The sequence below is a fragment of the Labrus mixtus genome, chromosome 11 (genome assembly GCF_963584025.1).
Source record: "Labrus mixtus chromosome 11, fLabMix1.1, whole genome shotgun sequence".
Classification (NCBI taxonomy): domain Eukaryota; kingdom Metazoa; phylum Chordata; class Actinopteri; order Labriformes; family Labridae; genus Labrus; species Labrus mixtus.
This window is the reverse complement of record NC_083622.1, coordinates 18219722-18238388: the sequence shown is the minus strand read 5'-3', so window position 1 is coordinate 18238388 and position 18667 is coordinate 18219722. Positions and strand designations below refer to the sequence as shown.

Below are 18667 nucleotides of genomic sequence, written 5' to 3'. Positions count from 1 at the left end.
GATGTTCACATGATACTTCTGCTTTGAAACAAGCTTCTCCTATCTTTATTTTTATATCACAGGGTTCTCATGTAACTTTATCGTGAATGTTAAATGTATACTACTTCATTTTCACTTCCCTATGGTGTCTTCACATCCTGAGACGTCCAATGGGAAATGTTGCTCAATTTAAGTCAGTGGGTGGAAGTTTACTGCTCCAGAAATCTGAGGTCTCAGTTGTGCAGCATATTCAATCTTGACCATGTTACATCCTATAACTAAAAAATAATGTATTACAGGTACACAGTTCCAATGTGTACAGCTGCTCCTTCAAAAGTAATGCCAACCACAAACAGTTCTAACATGCTTATCAAACCACACAAATTTAAGAATACAGGTACACATTTATTTTACAGGTGTTGCACTCATTAAAAAAACATACAGTTACACTACAAACAATCTGTACAATCATATAAAGTCATTAAAACAAGTCAGAACCTCCTGCTGACTCCAGGGTGTTTAAACAGTCCAAGGCTGATTTCCCAGTGTCGTTAACACCAGGGTAACAAAACGGCTGCATGTGTGGTCAGCTGTTGGCCGCGCTCTCTGACTCAGGAGATTGCAGGAACTCGTAGGGGTCATGAACCATTTCCGACTGGTCCCCAACGCCCAGGTGTGATGGACTCCCTGTGAGAGAAAATAAAAACTTTCAATTGATTTTTACTGGAGATGAGCAACATAGTATCATATTTGATTAGTACACCAATAATGTGATATTAAATAAACAAAAACCGTAACAAATTGCTTTAGCAGTGCTCTTTATTGTTTAGTTCCACTCCTTTCACAGGTACCTAAGTGGTGCTGGTCCCTCTCCGATGCATTGGAGAGGGAGGACAGGTTGGACGAGGGTCTGGAGCCGACTCTGTCCACCTGAGCCTCTTGAAACTCCTGCAGGAGTTTGTCTGCGTCATCAAAGTGCTGCTGGCCCTCCTCATTCCCCGGTTCTTTTTTCACCGTTTTACCTGAAGAAGAAACGATAAATGCAAGATCTTGTTGGCAAAGAAATACCCATCAAGAAGTTTTGATTCTGCCTCGCCGAGTTTTAATAGGATAAAGGTGTTTACTTTTCTATAAATCCCTTAAACACTCTGAAGGTCTTACTCTCCTCACAATGCACCAACTAATCACATTAACAGAATGCAAATGTATTATCTAAATTAGATCAAGACAGGATTGTGTGATTGCAGCCACTCAATAGTGTGCTTATTTGGTATAATCACCTAAAGTGTTCAGCATGGATATATCCAGAGACATGTCAGGATAGCTCTTCATTGACATGAAGTCCAGGACTGAGCCACTATCTCCAAGGCCAGCGCTGTCTGTCATCTGCAGAAAATGACACGGCTTAGGTCAGATTAGTCCAGCTGCTATTTAAGTGTACCGTAACTTTAAACAGCAACTACAGCTTACCTGCATGTCGTGGATGTTCGATTTGGTTTCGTCAGGTTTCAGCATCATGTTTCTTTTCTGAAATGTTAAAATGTGCATCAAACACAACACATGAACAACCTTCATCACAGAAAACTGAGATATCCTGGAGACTAGGAAGACAATGGAAGTAAAGTGTGTTATTTATGTGAATTGAATATTAGGTTAAAAAAAAAAAAAGCAAATACCTGTCGGATCTGATTGACAGATTTGGTGTGATCTCCTGCGGTCATCTTGTCGAGAAGCCCGTCGACCCAATCCTTGGTGACACTTCCACAGCCTTTCACAAACTCCTGGATGCTTAGGTTGAAAAATGAACACGTGGAAATCTGAGCATGGGGACACATTTGTTCCTCAAGATAAACTTAGCTCATATTTGAAACTATGACAGAATGGTCCCCCTACCTGAGAGCACATTGGACACCGGTGTCGTCTCCATATGCTGAATAAAGCATGTCCACCTCATCAGACAGCAGGTCGGGAAAGACGGAGTTCTTCTGAAGGCTCTGGACATTATAGGCACTGCTGAGAAATGTAACTACACAGAGAACACAGAGAGAATAATCTTCAATAAAAACAGATTATTAGGCAAATCGCATAAATCAGATGAGACAATCACTATGACTAAATAAATGATAATACCAAAGGGCACTTTATACCTTTGTGTCTCCTGTCATCTTTGAAACCCAGAGTCGTTAAGCCAGGCAGAAGCTTATTAGACAGAGAACTCAGGTCTACTTTATGAGTCTCCTCTTCTGTGAAAAATGAAAAATGCTTACATGTTGCAGACCTTAACATGAACAAAACGTTGAGTAGGATGTTAAAAAGACAATCGTAACAAACCTTCTGCGTCAGGGTCCATCTGATTGACAACAGTGTATAGAAGAGAACTGTCGGCCTCTTTACGCAGGTAGCCCATCTGAAAACACACACCAGAGACACCATGTTGTTAAAGAAACAACACAAACATGAAGTTCAACCTTAATCACTCCAACATAATACCCAAGACACCAGCAACCTGCTGTATAAAGTGTGTTGTTATCATATTATGTGAAAAGCTATGAAAACATTAAGAAGGAAAACACAAACCTTGGAGTTGGGCATGTATCTGTTGATCCGATCTCGAGCTTCATCAGCAGAATGCTCAACGAGAGCCATAACATGCTCCTCTGCTGTACTGTCGGTCAAGCTGCAAGCGTTTCCCTCCGGCTCGTACAGATAACTGAACAAACAGAGGTGCGAGGTAAGTGGTCCATAATACTGGCGGTATGATGTTCACAGAACATTAATACACACAAACTCCCGACTGGCCTTTCTTTCATTTAATGTAGAAAAAAAAAAATCTCTATTTTGAAGATATAATGCATTTCAGAACCCTTTGGGAGTTATCTAAAAAATGATTCAGCTTTAATTCATTTCTTTAAACAGATATCTGGGGAGGAGCCGGTAGACTAGTGGTTAGTGTGTGTGCACTTCATGTACGGAGGATATAGACCTCCAAGTGGGTGGGTTCGAATCCGACCTGTGGCTCTTTTCCTGCATGTCTTTCCTCACTCTATCTCTCCCTCATTTCTGACTCTATCCACTGTCCTATCTCTACAATAAAGCCCAAAAATAACCCTAAAAAACAACAGATATCTGCATACATGTGCAGCTAACAATCTGCTCTCCTGAAGTTTCCAGTCAGATTGTAAATAAATTCCTACATTGCTAACTGCTGGCTAAAGAGTTGTCAATCACTCCCGGAGGCGATGACATCATCAGACGACAGTTGGTGGGTCTGTGCTCGATCTTAGATACAACAAGGAATACTGAAGACTACCTGATGACCTCCTTCATGTCTTTGACTGGTTGCTTCTTGGTCTTTTTCGCTGATTCCACCGGCATAGGAATGATTTCTGTAGGAGGTATATCAGTGGTCAGGTCTTCATCTCCCAAAATGGCCGCCTGCTGAGTGTAGTCCATTTCCTGCATGAAAGACACGCTGCGCTTCAGAGCCAAAAGCCGGTCCTGCACACGGGGCACAGGGGAAAGCAGGCAACATTGAACTCTGTTTGACTGGAAATGTTTTGATGAGAGCAGAAACGTCAAAGAGAGGGACAGTGGTTAAAAGTCTTTAGATGACTACAGGGATGTTTTAAAGGAATAACCCGCTCAAAGTAGAACGTCTAACATGGTGTTTCAGGTATTCAGCAGAACAGTCATATCATTGCATCGAGACTTGAATTTGTGATGACAGTCTCAGGACATTGTCATTGAAATAGCGACGGGCTTGGGTGTACTTTGTTTGGTTTGCCTCATCCAAAGTAGTTTTATTTATCGATGGGGCGTTGGGAAAAAACAACATCCTCCTGCTTTGAATATATTTCATTACTTAGTGTTTTTCTAGCAGAGCCCTGTTTAAACTCGAGGTGACATAATTACTTCATCCTGTCTGTCATTCACTTCAATCTTATCTAAACACACACATTTAAACACAACACCTCTCGTTTGGAAATATAGATAGAGATACATGAGCAAGAGTTAAAAACAAGAGAAATGAAGCATTAATAAAGGTGTTTCAGTAAATATCACGCGACAGCTAACATGGACTGAGACAGACAGATTTATTTTCTTCCATTTGAGTTTATTACCTTGCTCATCATCTTGAAGCCCGTATGCAGCAGTTTCTTGGCAGCCTTGTAGTAAACAGTCTCTGGTCGGTTGTACACCATGGCATTGTCACACATCAGCTTAAAGTCCGCCTGAAGGCCAAGATGTTGTTCAAACACGCAAATGAAGGTAGGCTTTGTTTTATGAGAACTTTCTAATCAACTCTAAATGGATTAACACACACCTTCAAAGCACTCTCTTTGTGTTGTTTTCTTACCTTAAATTCCGTTACTGTTTTGTAGTCATTGTTTTCTATCTTGTCTTTCATGGTGCTGAAGTCCATGGGATGCTTGATGATCATTGAGTAACCAGGAGCGATCGCATCTGTTACTGGGAATGAGAAGAATCCGTGGGGGTCTTTTCTGGAAAGATTAGTGACACACCATCAATGTTATTAGTAGAGCACCAATAAACTAGTATTTAAGGGCACACTCAAACTCTAGGCCCATTGCTCCGTACCACGCTGAAGCACGATTGTCCCACCTCCCCATTCCCCCGCTGGCCTATACTCACACTGCTCGAGGACTAACCGGGCCCGAGCATGGCGGCTACCTCTTGTACATAACGCATGCATGGCTTTATGGGATCATGAAGCGTGCTTACAAGAAAGTAAAAGCGGACTCGAAAATAAATAAAGCCAGAGTCCGCACATTGGAGAACAACACATAAAATATGACAGCCCCTTTACTGACTTTGTGGCTTATTTTGAGTCATATTAATCAGATAAAGCCATAACACATATTTCTGGATAATGGAGGCAGGGATCGATTACTTCATGTCCACGTTGTGTACCCGTGCTTAGCAACTGTACCGTGCCGAAGCACACCTCTTCCAACTGCGCCAGGGCCAAGGAAGTGTACCGTGTCTGAGCATGTAACGCTAGAATCTACATTAGCAATACAAATTGAATCTGCATATGCTGTGATTTGTTCAACCAGACAAGGCCATACGTATGTTCTGTCAGATGTTGTCCAAGTGTTTATACCATACTAGGTAAAAATACTGTTTCAACTTTTCTGCCACAGCAGGACTCACCCTTCACTCTGTTAAAGAACAGTTTTTTTAAACCTGTTACACTTAAAATATCGATTGCCCAAAGAGACATATCCAGAGGGATGATCAAGGCCTGCAATCAGAGAGAGAGCAATGTTCCTTCCACTTTACAATGTCCATCATATGAGCGTGGAACAACAGTAAAAGCGTATGTTGCTTTTCCTAAGATAGTAAAGGTGGTTAAAAGTGACAAAAACCAAACTGGTTGGTCTCCTCCAAGGGCAATGTACAGGTATGTACTGAGTACGACTGTTTGATAAGTGACTAAAGTACCTGAGAGCTTGGCAAGAATGAAAATAAAAGAAAGGTATCTGTTGTTGGAGTGTAATTTGATTAGGTAAATTGAATTCATTTAGGATATTTAATGCATGTGTGCTAGACTGTGCTTGCTGTTGTGGATGCTTTCCATCATCACTGTAGTCAAGCTTGTTTTTGTAAATGGGGCTCGGCCTGTTCTGTCTTTGAATCTCAACATTACATGAGGATAGGAAGTAGACTCATTCAGAGTTTCTCACCTCTGCAACTGACGTAAGAAATGCTCCAGCAACTGTTGGCGAGGAGTTGACTCGCTCTCTGCATTTGGCAAACATAAAAAATACCAATATGAACAACACATTCAGTACAGAACAATTAAATAAATAACATTTGCAGGAAAATATAATTGATGTAATGTTCATAGGCAGGCCCTCTTACCGTGTTGTGTCCTACATGCTCTAACTGGTCTGTCTCCTTGTTGTTCCAACTCCATCTTCACATGGGGGTGAAACTCCTCCAACTCGGGCTCTATCTCAAACCTCTCTTTCTTCTTCTTCTTCTCCTCTGGCTGATAAGATACATCCATGATGTGCGACTTTTAAACAAAGACGTTAAGAATGCAATGCAGGCTGGAATCAAGTCTACTCACCTCTATCTTAATAGTTATACTTTTTGACAATGTGAAAGGTTCAACAGGAACACTAGCACTTGCAGCAGTCGCAGTCGCTGCCACTGGTTCATTCTGCTCTCGCTCTCTCTTCTTCCTCTTTTCTTCCTGTAGGACGGGATCAATCAAGTGGATCAATCCAACTGTTGTAAAACACACATAGGCAATAAGATGGAACATTGTTGTGAAAGCTTACCTTCCTCCGCCTCCTCTCCTCGTCATCCACATATTTATCTTTATCCTTTTCAGACTTTTTCTTCTTCTTCTTCTTTTTCTCTTTGTGGCGTTCTCGCTCGTGATCTGATCGGTCATCATAGTAGCTGGAGTCATGGCCCGAACCAGAGAGCTCTGTCACCTCGCTCCCCCCAACTTTGAGCACTAGCTTCAGGGGCTTTTCAAGGGTCTTATCCTCAAAGTCTATAGGGGGGAAAAAAACAAGATGATTGCAATATTAATCATTCTAACAGGTGCTAAAAATGAAGAATGGGTAGGTGGGCGTGTAGAGCAATTTTGGCATTTGGTGTTGTGGCTATACTGCAGATCTTATCTAATATTATTTCAGACACACATTCGGATATAAGTTGTAAAAAAGTAAGCCGTGGTATATTTATTAGTACGACACAGTCATCATGTTATGATTTAAGGTAATTACAGTGTCATGTGATAACTTACAGACGAAATGAAATTAATATTTAAAAATGTCAATGGTGAAATAAATGAATGAACTTTATTGTTGACTTGACTTTACCTTTAGTAACACAACTAAAAACATGTATTTTTAAAAATATATAACAAGGATTTAAGCCGAATTCCTAACAGCAAAGGGAGGTGCACCTAAACATAGATTAAAGTAGATTTAAAAAATAAAATAAAAGCATTATTATTGCCAGTTTGTGTAGCCTTCTCTGTTTAGCTACCTAGCATAAAGCTAACTGGAACAAAAGCGATGCAGTAGCAAATAGAAATAAAATGCAATCGGATACCATCGACTGTTCTCCACTCCGGTTTGTGCTTCTTGTGTTTTTTCCCCATTTTTGCGAAATGTAATCCTCACTCCTATAGTAATCTACAAATTGTGTTACCAGTGATCGCTAACGTTACTCTAAGTAGATCTAATATTTGCAGCTAAAGCTAGCAGACGGCAGGCGGAAGTGATACCTCAAAACAAATGACGTATTTCCGGTGCACAGAATCAGCGCGCTGGATTTGAGAGTCGGCTTTCTGACAGCGCAGCGTACTGTCGATAGTGTCCTGGGATTCACAACTTTGGTCAATACAAGTTGACAAATTGACACCGTGAATGATTTAAGGTATGGCTTCTGTTTTTTTAAATGTAGTAAAAAGTTCGATCTCTTCTGTTATAGATATATAAGCGTTAAGCAGCTAGGTTAGCTAGCCACTTAGAAAGCTAACAAAAAAGAGCCTAGTTGTAGCAAAGTCATCCACTGAGCACAGCACAGTACGTTAATTAAACAAATTTCTGCGAGAATTACTAGTTTTTAAAACTCTCAACGTTTCTCTAATGTCCTCAGATTTACAGGAATGGAGGGTGACAGAATGGAGATGGCAAACCAGAAGCAAAACATCCATGTGGAGGTCCATGTTAAATCTCAATGGTAAGTTTAAATACAGTCACTTACATTCACCAACTTAAGAGGAGTATGCAGTGAAATATTTGTAGTGAATTGTCCTGATTTTGTTATATTTTCTACATACTGTATGTCCTGTTTTGCTCTATTTTATTTATTTATTTATTTTCATTTAAAGTTTTTTTATTTAAGTTCAACTTTAAAGACAGCTTACTGTATGCATTAACATTTTTTCTTTTTGTTAAGACATTTGCAACATCCGACAAAAAAAAATGACAGAGAAAAAAAATGAAAATAAATAAAAACAGATAGAGAACAACAACAAAACCCAAACGAGGTCACAGAGGAAGTATATATCATATAGCTATAGAGGGGCGAAGAGAGGGTGTACTTAGGGAGGTATTATTTTCTGGTTACGTAGCTTGCACTGTCTGTCTTTGGAGTGTGGGGAATATCGGCACAGTCTTTATAATGTCCAAAATGTCTTTCCATATGTGTTGGTCTTCCTTGTATTCGTCAACCAGGTTAGAGGCTGCACCTTCCATTGAAACAGTCTCCAGAAATGTATGTAGCCATAGATCATGATTCAGTTTTCCTGTTTCTTTCCAGTGGCTAGCAATCAGTCTCTTGGCCGTCATACATCCGGTTGTTATTATTTGCTTATTTTGTTTTGACCAAGTTCCTTGAGGTGCATAGTTAAGAAGACACATCACAGGCTCACAAGTCACATTTTTACCAATAATTTTACCAGGAGAAGCAGTAACCCCGTCCCAGAACATTTTTATGTAATCACAGGACCATAACATGTGGAAAAAGGTTCCCTTAAATCGATTACAATGCCAACACAGATCAGACTTAGATGAGTCCATCTTATTGAGTCGAACCGGCGTAAAGTATAGTCGATGTATACAATGATAATTAATCATCTTGTTTTTAACTGATTTGGAAACTGAGTGGAGTGTTTTCCAAATATGTTCCCATGTCTCAGGATCCAGGGATTTACCTATATCTAACTCCCAGTTCCGTTGTGTTGTTCTCCATCTGCTCTATTTTATTTTTTAATGTTTGAATGTAATTTTCAATTGGGTAAAATGCGTTTGTGATGGTAAATATTTTTACTTTGTCATTGTTATTGTATTTTATTTTAAATTTGTTTAATCTCTTATGGTGAGGTTTTGAGATAACCCCTTAGGGTTTCTACCTAACCTGCAAATGTGAATTATTCTTTTTAGCTTTTTCCTGTTTGACTCTTCTTTCAACAATGTGTAAATAAACTAAATAGTGGGTAAAAATGTTTGGCAAATGTGTCAGCCGACTCTTTTACAATTAATATACAATATATTATGGAAAAGGCTCATTTTATTATGCGTATTGAAACACTAAAAGTAATCAAAGAATGGGAAACAGTTAATAATCAGAGTCATTTTAGCACTTTAATTCCTTCTTTCCACTGTTATTCATATTTCAGCACAGCCAAACTATCTGAGGTGAAGCTGCATGTTCTGGCTCTGCTGAATCGACACAGCATGGTTTTCGGGAACTACAGATGGGCAGAGTTTGATGAAGACTTCTTGCAGAGAAATGTAGAAAGTGTGTCCCTTGTTGATTTGGAGGCGATAACAACACAGGTTTGTTACAGCATTTTAATCTTCCTTGTGAATGTTTTTTGTAATCTTTTTTCATTTTATAATTGTTTTCTGTTGTTTATTGATTCTTTTTCTTTTTAACTCACTCAGCCCCTTGACTTGAAGACCTGCTCTGTCTCCGTTCACATCTTCACTCTGAATGAGGATGGACCCAGCACCCTCAGCTTGGAGGACGACGAGGAGCTTTCAGCAGCCAATCACTGGTTGCTGCCTGCTGGTAACTCTACAGAAGCTGGGTGTGGGGGTCATCTCAAGAGAATCTTGATTTATTATATTGGCTTATTAATTTCCTTAAACCAACAGATTCTCATTTAGACAGACAAACATGTTTTATTATGACTTTATGTGATCCTTAAACAAGAAACCCATAAGTATGACACCCACCAACTTTGTGGGAAAGGGTGTTGGTGTTGGTGCCTTTTCAAGCAATAAGGAGCTTTTGACAGCAAATTTCAGAAATACAAAGATGGGAGTCATTGACTGGAACGTTCTGTACACTTTATAGAGGCTTTAAAAAAGTTCCTAGTTCTTCATTGGCAGAAGATGCTGTGCTCTTACTGAACCCATGTATTCCACCTGTGTGCTTATTATTTGTTACAAATTGTCTTATTCTCGCCAGTTTAAGGATAAAAGCACTGCTTTTCTCTTGGTCCTCAGGTAATACCTTTTAGTATTCACAAGGGGGCGCCATGTGCTCAAAATATGAGTTTCAATCCTAGTTAAATACATACTTGATCTTAAAGCTCATGCTGGTACAGATAAAAAAAAAAAAAAAGAGCTAAAATCAATATAACAATACATCAGCTAGGGTATTTTTTCTGAAAGTGACCCCACAAATATCGATGCAGACACAGTGTTTTCTTGTTACTCATTGGCTGACCTATACACAGATTCTGAAATATCTGGATCGGTCTACTATTGAGCGAGAAATTGGCCTAGCTCTTATATAAATGGACACCAGTAAAGAGGATTATGAGGCAGGACTGGTTTAAGAAGTCTCAGTGAAATGTATCTGCTCTGACATTCATTTTGCTCTCCTTTAACACATACTGGCTCCATTCTAATATCTGGGAATCAAACCTAACCAAAGCCTCCTTTTTCTGAGTTGGAGAAAACGGCTCTGATTTTGTCACCACATGTAAAGTTTACTGTGTATAGTTATTGTGTACTTACAATATGTTAAGGTGGGGTGAATTGTTAATATAACAGTAAATTAGCTGTATTCCATGCTCCATTATTACAGTGCCAAGATGAATTCATTCATTTCATTTATTATACAGGAAAGTTTAAAAGTAAGTTTTAGTTACGTAAGTTACAGTTTAACAGGCCTGACTCAGTTTAAAAACTGGTTTCCAGCAGGTTCCTGTTCTGCAGAACAAGAAACATAAACCACAGTCATGACACATCAGGACAAACACATTTACAGAACATTAGCATGGGCTAGGCAAATACAGACAAATAAAAACAAACAGTACAGATCGTGCAAACAATACTTGAAAAATATATGAACAATTAATGAGTGCAAGTGTGGAGAAGGTGTAGTTATTATGTATTTTTGAAATATGAGGTAGATGGTAAAGTTCTAATGTGATGGGGAATGTCAGTGAGTATTGGTGAAGTGCTGTTTTGAATCTGAAAATAGCATGGCTGTGTATGTAATTCTGGAAGGTCGAGGCGTGTGGAGTGTGTGAGGGCAGTGCAATGGTGTGACCACTTTGGGAGGTTACTGTGGATCTTAAGAGCTCGATAGTACAGTCGTGCTATTGGTTCAGTAACCTCCTTAGTGGTAAGTGACCAGATTGGATGACAGTAGGAATATTCTGTATTTATGTCTGCTTCTTCTTCTCTCTGCAGGAGATGAGATACATTTTTGTTTTTCTAACGTTCTCTTGAAATGACTTGACCTTTGTTTGTTTTTACAGCTGAATTCCACGGGATCTGGGACAGTCTGGTGTATGAGAGTGGAGTCAAAACTGAGGTATAAAAAAAAAAACAACATAATCAAAGCTTTGAGGTGAGAGAAAATAATAACATGACATTTTTACACCTCACTGACATTGTTTTCTTTTTTCCTTCAGCTCCTGGATTATGTCACAACAACAATTTACTTCTCAGACAAAAATGTCGACAGCAACCTGATTTCATGGAACCGTGTTGTACTGCTTCATGGTATATAACTAATGGAGAAGAATCAAAAATCATCATTTTAATTTGCTGAGGTTGCACCCAAGACAATGAGCATATTATAACTGATTTATCTGTTTGTTGTGCCACCATATAGGACCCCCAGGCACAGGGAAAACATCCCTGTGCAAAGCTCTTGCCCAGAAGCTGTCAATCAGACTGTCGAGTCGGTGAGACAAAACTCATCTAAGTAAAACCGTTTGAACAGAAACTGCACCTGCTCTTTTCACTGAAAATAACACACTCCTCTGCCTGCAGGTATTCATACGGGCAATTTGTGGAGATAAACAGCCACAGCTTGTTTTCAAAGTGGTTCTCAGAGGTACACCTGTCTCCTTTATGATGGAAGAAATTAATTGGAAAGGTTTTTATATAAAGCTGAGGTTATTTTGGTGACTTTACATGCCCTCTTTGTTGCAGAGCGGTAAGCTGGTCACAAAGATGTTTCAAAAGATCCAACAACTGATTGATGACAAAGATGCTCTCGTTTTTGTCCTGATTGATGAGGTAAAAATCGCTGTCTGAGAAAGAAGGCCTGCTGTATATGGACTTTTTGTGCATTAGTCTTCCTTAGGAAACATCTCTGCTTTGCCTAAGGCGTGCTCTTTTGTGACCCTGCTGCTTGGTGTGTAGGTGGAGAGTCTGACAGCAGCTAGGAATGCCTGCCAGGCGGGAACGGAGCCCTCCGACGCCATCCGAGTGGTCAACTCCGTCCTCACACAACTGGATCAGATCAAACGGTCAGAAAGCAAAGACCTCCATGTGTTGTTTCAAATCTCTCTAAACTGAAAAGGGAAATCCCTTCCGTTTATTTTGTCTTATTCACCGGTTTGTTTTTCTTTGACTTTGGGCTCAAACTTCAGACATTCCAACGTTGTGATCCTGACGACCTCCAACGTGACCGAAAAGATCGACTTGGCGTTTGTGGACAGAGCCGACATCAAGCAGTATATCGGACCTCCATCGGAGAAGGGCATCTACAACATCTACCTCTCCTGCCTGGAGGAGCTCATGAAGGTGACAGAACAGCCAAACAGTAGTTTTCAATACATTTAACTATTCCTCATTTATGATACTAGATGCAACTGTTAACAAGTCTTCAATCTCCATCTCAATCTCTATTTGAAATGAGGGTCAGTGTCTTCTCATAAGATAGTCATGGTAGCCATGAGGTAGAGAGCTACCAGACGAATGAGTCAGTTTTCCCAGGTTGTGCTTAATATATATACTACAAAATGTTTTGAAGGAAAGTACATAAAAGCTTTTCATTCCATTTGATGCATTCTATTATAGAACCAGAAATCACAGAAACTCTTTGTAAACATAAACACAACACCATCAAGGAGTTTGCATGTTCTCTATGTGCATGCGTGGGTTCTCTCCGGGTACTCCGGCTTCCTCCGACACTCCAAAGACATGCTCATTAGGTTATTTGGTGACTCTTAATTGCCTGTAGGTGTGAATGTGAGTGTGGCTGGTTGTCTGTCTCTATATGTCAGCGTTGTGATTGACACTGGCGAACAGTCCAGGGTGTACCCCGCCTCTCGTCAAAGTCCACATAAGTTTTGCCATCAATCTGAATGTCGTGGAGGCGTAATGGGAGGCAGAGTGGTCTGTACCATCTTTGGAGGTAGTAACGGAGGCGTTACAGCGGCGAGGTGGGATGAGCAGAGCCAGCGTGGGAGCGCTGTGTGTGTGTGCAAGTCTGACTGTGTGTCTATGTGGAGATCCTGCTGTGCCGTGCTCTCATGCTTGCAGCACGCGGTAGGGCAATTTCAATTCAAAGACTGGGACACAAATATGCCTTTGCAGGGCGGCTGTGGCTCAGTTGGTGGAGTCGTCGCCTCTCAACCGGAAGGTCAAAGGTTCGATCCCCAGCTGAGCAACATGTCCGATGTGTCCTTGGGCAAGACACTTAACCCTGCATTGCTCCCGCTGCTTATGTGGCGGTGAATGAATGGATTTGTGTTGTACTTACTCTCTGATGTACGTCGCTTTGGATAAAAGCGTCTGCTAAGTGAATTGTAACATTGCAGAATCAATATAAATGTCTTTAGGCGTGATGATAGCGGGGCTTTGTTACAGCGCTTTTTGTATGAAAAAAAGGGGCTACTGTTTCAATGGTGTGTGGTATGTGCAGTGCCAGATCATCTACCCCCGGCAGCAGCTGTTCACCATGTTTGAGCTGGAAACGATGGGCTTTGCAAAGAGCGAGGTATCCGAACCCAGTCTGAACCTGAGGAGCATTGCTCTGTGAGTACAGCCTCCCATAATGCATCAGCTCTGTGCTCCAATCATAACATGTTGCGAGAAAAGAAACCGCCTGAGGCTAATATTTGTTTTTTTCTTCCCTTCCAGAAAAAGTGAAGGTTTGAGTGGAAGAGCGCTCAGAAAGTTACCATTTCTTGCCCATGCACTGTTCGTAAAGGTAACTACATGATTTATTTCTACAGAGTGATTATAGAAAGATATATATTTTTCTTTAATGCCATTTGTTAATCTGCAGACGCCGACTGTGACTCTTGAGAGGTTTCTGGAGGCAATGGCTCTAGCAGTGGATAAACAGAGGGAGGAAAAGGCCAACCTGATCAACGCAGTCTGAACACATTACAGTCTCTCAGCCCTTGTTTGTCTGTTTGTTTTGTAACATTTGTCTCCTTTTTATAAAGCTTCATGAACCCATGTGGTAGCACCATGTTGAATGAATTGTCATGTAATGGTTTTAACAGTTGATATCAATAACACAAGTGGTTCAGGCTGTTCTGTTGGTGCTACTTATTTAAAAAACCCAAAGTCCATGTGTTTGTTTCAGCCAGGGAGTTTGGTTTAACCCCAAGTGTTTACTCTTCTTGTTTTCAAAGTGATATTTTTATGTAACATGCAACTTTAACCTTACAAGCTCTTTTGCTTCTCTCTTTTTTTTTTCTCCACTTGTGGCGGTTTGTTTTTTAGTCCTGATTTCTCTGCTCACACGTCAGCTCAGTCTGCCGATTCTGTCCGAGACACTGGTGTTGTAGCTTCTCGGACAGAAATGAATGGGAGATCCCATAGATTCAGATTACCTGAGTGTTGTGTTGCATTTAAAGGAACTTCATTTCTGACATACATGTTGCTAACTCACTCAAGATACCTCCATTCAAAGGATCCGTACAACACGCTGATGTTCATGCTCAATATCGACTGATGTTGGAAAAGTCAGCTGATTCTTAGAAATGTGTCTGTTTTTGAGTTGTGCTTAAAAGGGATCTTATCAGTTGATCATCTGTTTAAAATGTATTTGTAGGTTCAAATATGTATTCTAACATCATTCCTCTTCTAATGCTCATTATTATTTTGTATATAACATTGTAATAAATAACCTTGTCTATGCGAGTGTTTGAATTGTTGTGTCTGGAGATTTGAACAAAGCCTTTGTGTCACCACTTGGTGGCGTGTAGATGCTGTAGTACTTTTTTTTCCCACACAGAAAATGATTTCAGAAAGTGTGTTTAGTGGAGATCAAAATAAGGGCAGTAATCAGAAATGACCACAACAGCAACACTTGATTTCAGATAACCTTGAACTTTTGTCATTGAGTATTTAAAATACATTGCGGGGAAACTCCTGAGCAAATTGAATTTGTACATTTGCATTATAAAAACTAAAACAGGTTGTTGAATGCAGCTAATTACGGAGCTAAGACAAACTACACAGGCACGTCTATGATAACACCGTCTGCAGGTGTTTGCTTGTGGTTGCCATCAGTTTGACCTGGACACCAAACTGTTGAAAGAGGATTCAGTTTTGAAACGTTGCAGTCATTCCACTGTTTACATGAACAGATGAGGGACTCCATTGTTCGTATAACATGTTTTGCATTCTGTGAATGCTCTGCTGCTCTGCATGTCAGCTGCTGGGTTCAGACAATGTGCCCTTTGTTTTGTTGTTGGGCAAGAGCTTTTTTACACTCCACTTCAAAGGTGGTTCCTGTCGCCTGTTCCTGAGTGTAAAAAAAGCAAACATTGAGTTCATCCTTATTCACACGTTGGATTCCCCCTCAAACCCATCGCTGTCAGCTTTGAAAATCACCTTCATCAGGTGTTTTATGACATGTATTCCACGGTAGCTTTCAGTGGATTTGACAGTAAAGTCAGTCATTCAGATAAAGCAAAAGATTCATCCTCTATTCTGTAATCAAGACATTCAAGAAGAGACTGAAACCTGCACATAAATCTCTGGATTTATTGAGGATGCCTAACTTTTGTTTGTGTGAATTATACTCGGTACCTTTTTTGCACGCTTTTTCAAAGGAATTTAGTTTTTATGTCTGATGAATAGCAAGCGGAAGCTCTTCTTTTTTGTCTAATCTGATGAATGATCACAAAGTAGACAGAAAAAAGGGAAGACCGAGAAAGGGAGAGCTTTAAGAATGAGCGTGGTAAATAAAACCATAATTGCTCTGTCTGGAGGCCCTTTTTTCTTTTCTTTTTTGACTGTAGTCGCTCCAAAAACCAGGCAGCTGTTAAAAGGCAATCAAGACGGAGAAGGAAGGAAAGTCAAAAGCCTTATTGTTGCAGGTTTTTTGTTTTTTTTTATCACTGTTTCAAGCAGTTAAAAATGTCAGAAAAACTCCAAACAAAACAAACAGTCTGATGTTTATCCTCTCAACCGTTGTTCAGGTACACGGCTAAAAGCAATGGAACATCAGTGCAAGTGCCAATGGTGATTCACATAGGGAGGGAATAACTTACACACATACTTATAGGCATGTTTAGAAGAAAAGAGCTGCACATAAACTATGGAAACTCTAGCTCATAACTTGTATAAAACCATACTTGTGTTTTAAAGAGGTTATGGTTTACATTGATGGGATCTTTAAGATGATTTTGTAATACTGAATTGATGTAAAGAAAAAAAAAGCTGCATGTTTGCCAGCATAATGATCCCACATCCTGCACAAATACACAATGAGAGCCCATAAATCTTAAGCTCTGCCAGAGCGTCTTTCAATTCTTCCTCTACATGACAGCCTTTGATGATAAACCAGGACTTTTATCCAAGTGAACATCGCCCTGAAAAGACAACTTCAGCTCTCTCTCTCTCTCTCTCTCTGTTCCCTGTCCCGTTTTCTGTCAGAAACTGTAGTTCTGACACATTTTGCTTCCCACGTGTGTGTGTGTCATCTACTGAGGAGGGGATGTTAGAGGGAGATGGAGGATGAAGGGTAGAGATACCTTGTGCAGAGGCAGAATCCTGCGAGCCAGGCTGCATAAAGAAATGCTGATAATTAGGCACGGTGAGAAGGATCAAAGAAAGCTGCCATCAATGAGCTAAATGCAAATGTCGGCTCATTCTGTCAACCACAGACTGTGATCTGAGAGTCCTGTGTCTGTGTGGAGTCACATCTCAGACAAATTGACAGGAAGAAGAAATACAGCAGCACTCCACATGAATCATGGTGTTTAGAAACTGAGACACTATAGCATAGAGAATAAATGTGTCTAATGTACCTCCAGGCGGAGCTCCTCTGTTTAGGTAATAAAAGAGAGAGAGAGAGAGAGATAACAAAGTCTAGTGCATGGACTGTAATTTCTTCTACGACAGCAGCACTTTGGAGCAATGACTGATTGTCTCCAAACTTTATAATAACACTTTATGCTTTGATAAAAATCCACAGATTAAAGGAAACCTCTTTCCCCTTTTTGAATATAATCTGCAGAGGAGTGGAACATTTACAAAACACAAACATCACAGTCATGTTTTCATACTGAACAAAAGTTTGCCTTGGTGGATGAATATTCATAACTCTTGGCATGAGTCCTGCGGCCAGGCCCTTCTCCAACACCCTGCCAAAGGAAACAAACTATAAAACTGCTCAAGAGCTTTTGATGTCTGGCGGGTTAGAGTACGGCATGTTCTTCCTGGATCTCCTCTATAAACAAAAGTTTATCTACACAATCTGTTGTGCACATAAAACACCTAAAACCAATGATGGAAATAATAATGGGCAGTGTATTAGTGACTGGTTTGCACACAGACAATAAGCACTCTGACTAGTGGCAAAAAAGATTACTGAATGGGCCAATAATCTTTTTTAGCCTGTTAATTGAGTATTTCCATACCTAAAAAAAAAGATTGTTACTTCAACTATGATCTATATAAGACCATAGGATTAGCCTATATGCAGCTACAGTTAGGATTTATGTTTTATGAGTTGATATTTTGTTGAACATCTTAAGAAATGTGTAATAGTAGGCTTTATATTTAGGCCTATGCAACCCATATAACAAAATAATTCAAGTTATAAACAAAATATTTGTAAGTATCCTGGAAATGGGTCTAAAAATGATCCTTCTAAAACTATGAATGGAGTTGTACAGAAAGCAAAAGAGCAATTTTACGTTCAACGACACGAGCCGCCAAACCTGTGCGTAATGCGTCAAGCTGAACAAAACCTACAACCGGAACAGGAAGGCATGAGCTTTTCTAAGTACAAGTACCTTTCGAGGACTCCACATATAATTATCTAGGCTATGTTTAGCAAATGATACAGTAATAATAATGTTTAACACACACACACACACAGTCTAAAGTGAATGAAAACAACATGTGTCTGGTCCACTCAAAATGTTTTGACTGAATGCGGAGTAAACAAGAGGCCACAGTTAACAGAAACACGCCGGTGTAAGAGGATCAAATGAGAGGTTTTGTTTGGTTCTGGTGTAATCTTAAGACTATTTGTTGTTGTTGTGGAAGCAGATCTTCTGTTTATAAACAGCTGAAAATTTTACTGGAAATCATCGAAAACAAACGAAATATTTACGAAAGTCCGAGCAAACTCACTGATGTTCTGAATTATTCGATCGTGCAAACCAAAGCCCTATAAAGAGGTTTAACCTTCAAACCATGTGCTAGTTTTCTGAGGCATTTATTGTTACTAAAGATGCTTTCCAAAGACTACAATAATCAATAAATGAAACCAAATATTCTATCTGGATATGCCAGCACAAAATGAATGTTAAAACCAAAATTAAATATTAAAGAAAAAATATCACCTCATAGGCTAAATATATGTATGAACCAGCCTACATTCTGAATATTTTATTCTGAATTACTTTTATCATTCCATCATTTTGCGACAAATTTCCCCACACGCGTTCTTAATTGGTCTTTTA

General features: G+C 39.8%; 2 protein-coding genes across 4 annotated transcripts; one reads left to right on the top strand and one right to left on the bottom strand.

Annotated features, from left to right (window-relative positions):
• Positions 1-363: 363 nt before the first annotated feature.
• On the bottom strand, positions 364-7243 carry brd9 (bromodomain containing 9). 3 transcript variants are annotated; one of them, XM_061050498.1, is made up of 17 exons: positions 7078-7243; positions 6291-6511; positions 6077-6202; positions 5866-5998; positions 5688-5745; positions 4337-4481; positions 4101-4211; positions 3290-3477; positions 2557-2689; positions 2311-2386; positions 2127-2222; positions 1873-2005; positions 1656-1767; positions 1450-1506; positions 1260-1365; positions 831-1001; positions 364-666 (listed from the first exon to the last, which is right to left on the bottom strand). In XM_061050498.1, the coding sequence occupies exons 1-17, from the start codon at positions 7124-7126 to the stop codon at positions 566-568; spliced, it is 2016 nt and encodes a 671-aa protein (XP_060906481.1). In that variant the 5' UTR covers positions 7127-7243; the 3' UTR covers positions 364-565. The 3 variants fall into 3 exon arrangements, with proteins under 3 accessions (XP_060906481.1, XP_060906483.1, XP_060906482.1); XM_061050500.1 differs by having other exon boundaries at positions 2127-2219; XM_061050499.1 differs by having other exon boundaries at positions 5866-5995.
• A 38-nt stretch (positions 7244-7281) lies between these two features.
• trip13 (thyroid hormone receptor interactor 13) lies at positions 7282-14882 on the top strand. The gene is made up of 14 exons (XM_061050501.1): positions 7282-7404; positions 7627-7710; positions 9152-9311; positions 9420-9546; positions 11252-11307; positions 11408-11498; positions 11611-11683; positions 11772-11835; positions 11934-12020; positions 12147-12253; positions 12377-12530; positions 13654-13766; positions 13872-13941; positions 14020-14882. The coding sequence occupies exons 2-14, from the start codon at positions 7637-7639 to the stop codon at positions 14113-14115; spliced, it is 1272 nt and encodes a 423-aa protein (XP_060906484.1). The 5' UTR covers positions 7282-7404; positions 7627-7636; the 3' UTR covers positions 14116-14882.
• The last annotated feature ends 3785 nt before the right edge of the window (positions 14883-18667 follow it).

Excerpts from the sequence above, each read along its gene's own strand:
- brd9 (XM_061050498.1), bottom strand. The coding sequence starts at position 7,126 with ATGGGGAAAAAACACAAGAAGCACAAACCGGAGTGGAGAACAGTCGAT. Across the intron at positions 6,203-6,290 it reads AGGAGAGGAGGCGGAGGAAG|GAAGAAAAGAGGAAGAAGAG; the intron begins GTAAGCTTTCAC and ends CCCGTCCTACAG. Across the intron at positions 1,768-1,872 it reads GGTGTCCAATGTGCTCTCAG|CATCCAGGAGTTTGTGAAAG; the intron begins GTAGGGGGACCA and ends TTTCAACCTAAG.
- trip13 (XM_061050501.1), top strand. The coding sequence starts at position 7,637 with ATGGAGGGTGACAGAATGGAGATGGCAAACCAGAAGCAAAACATCCAT. Across the intron at positions 11,499-11,610 it reads CCGTGTTGTACTGCTTCATG|GACCCCCAGGCACAGGGAAA; the intron begins GTATATAACTAA and ends GCCACCATATAG. Across the intron at positions 12,531-13,653 it reads GCCTGGAGGAGCTCATGAAG|TGCCAGATCATCTACCCCCG; the intron begins GTGACAGAACAG and ends TGGTATGTGCAG.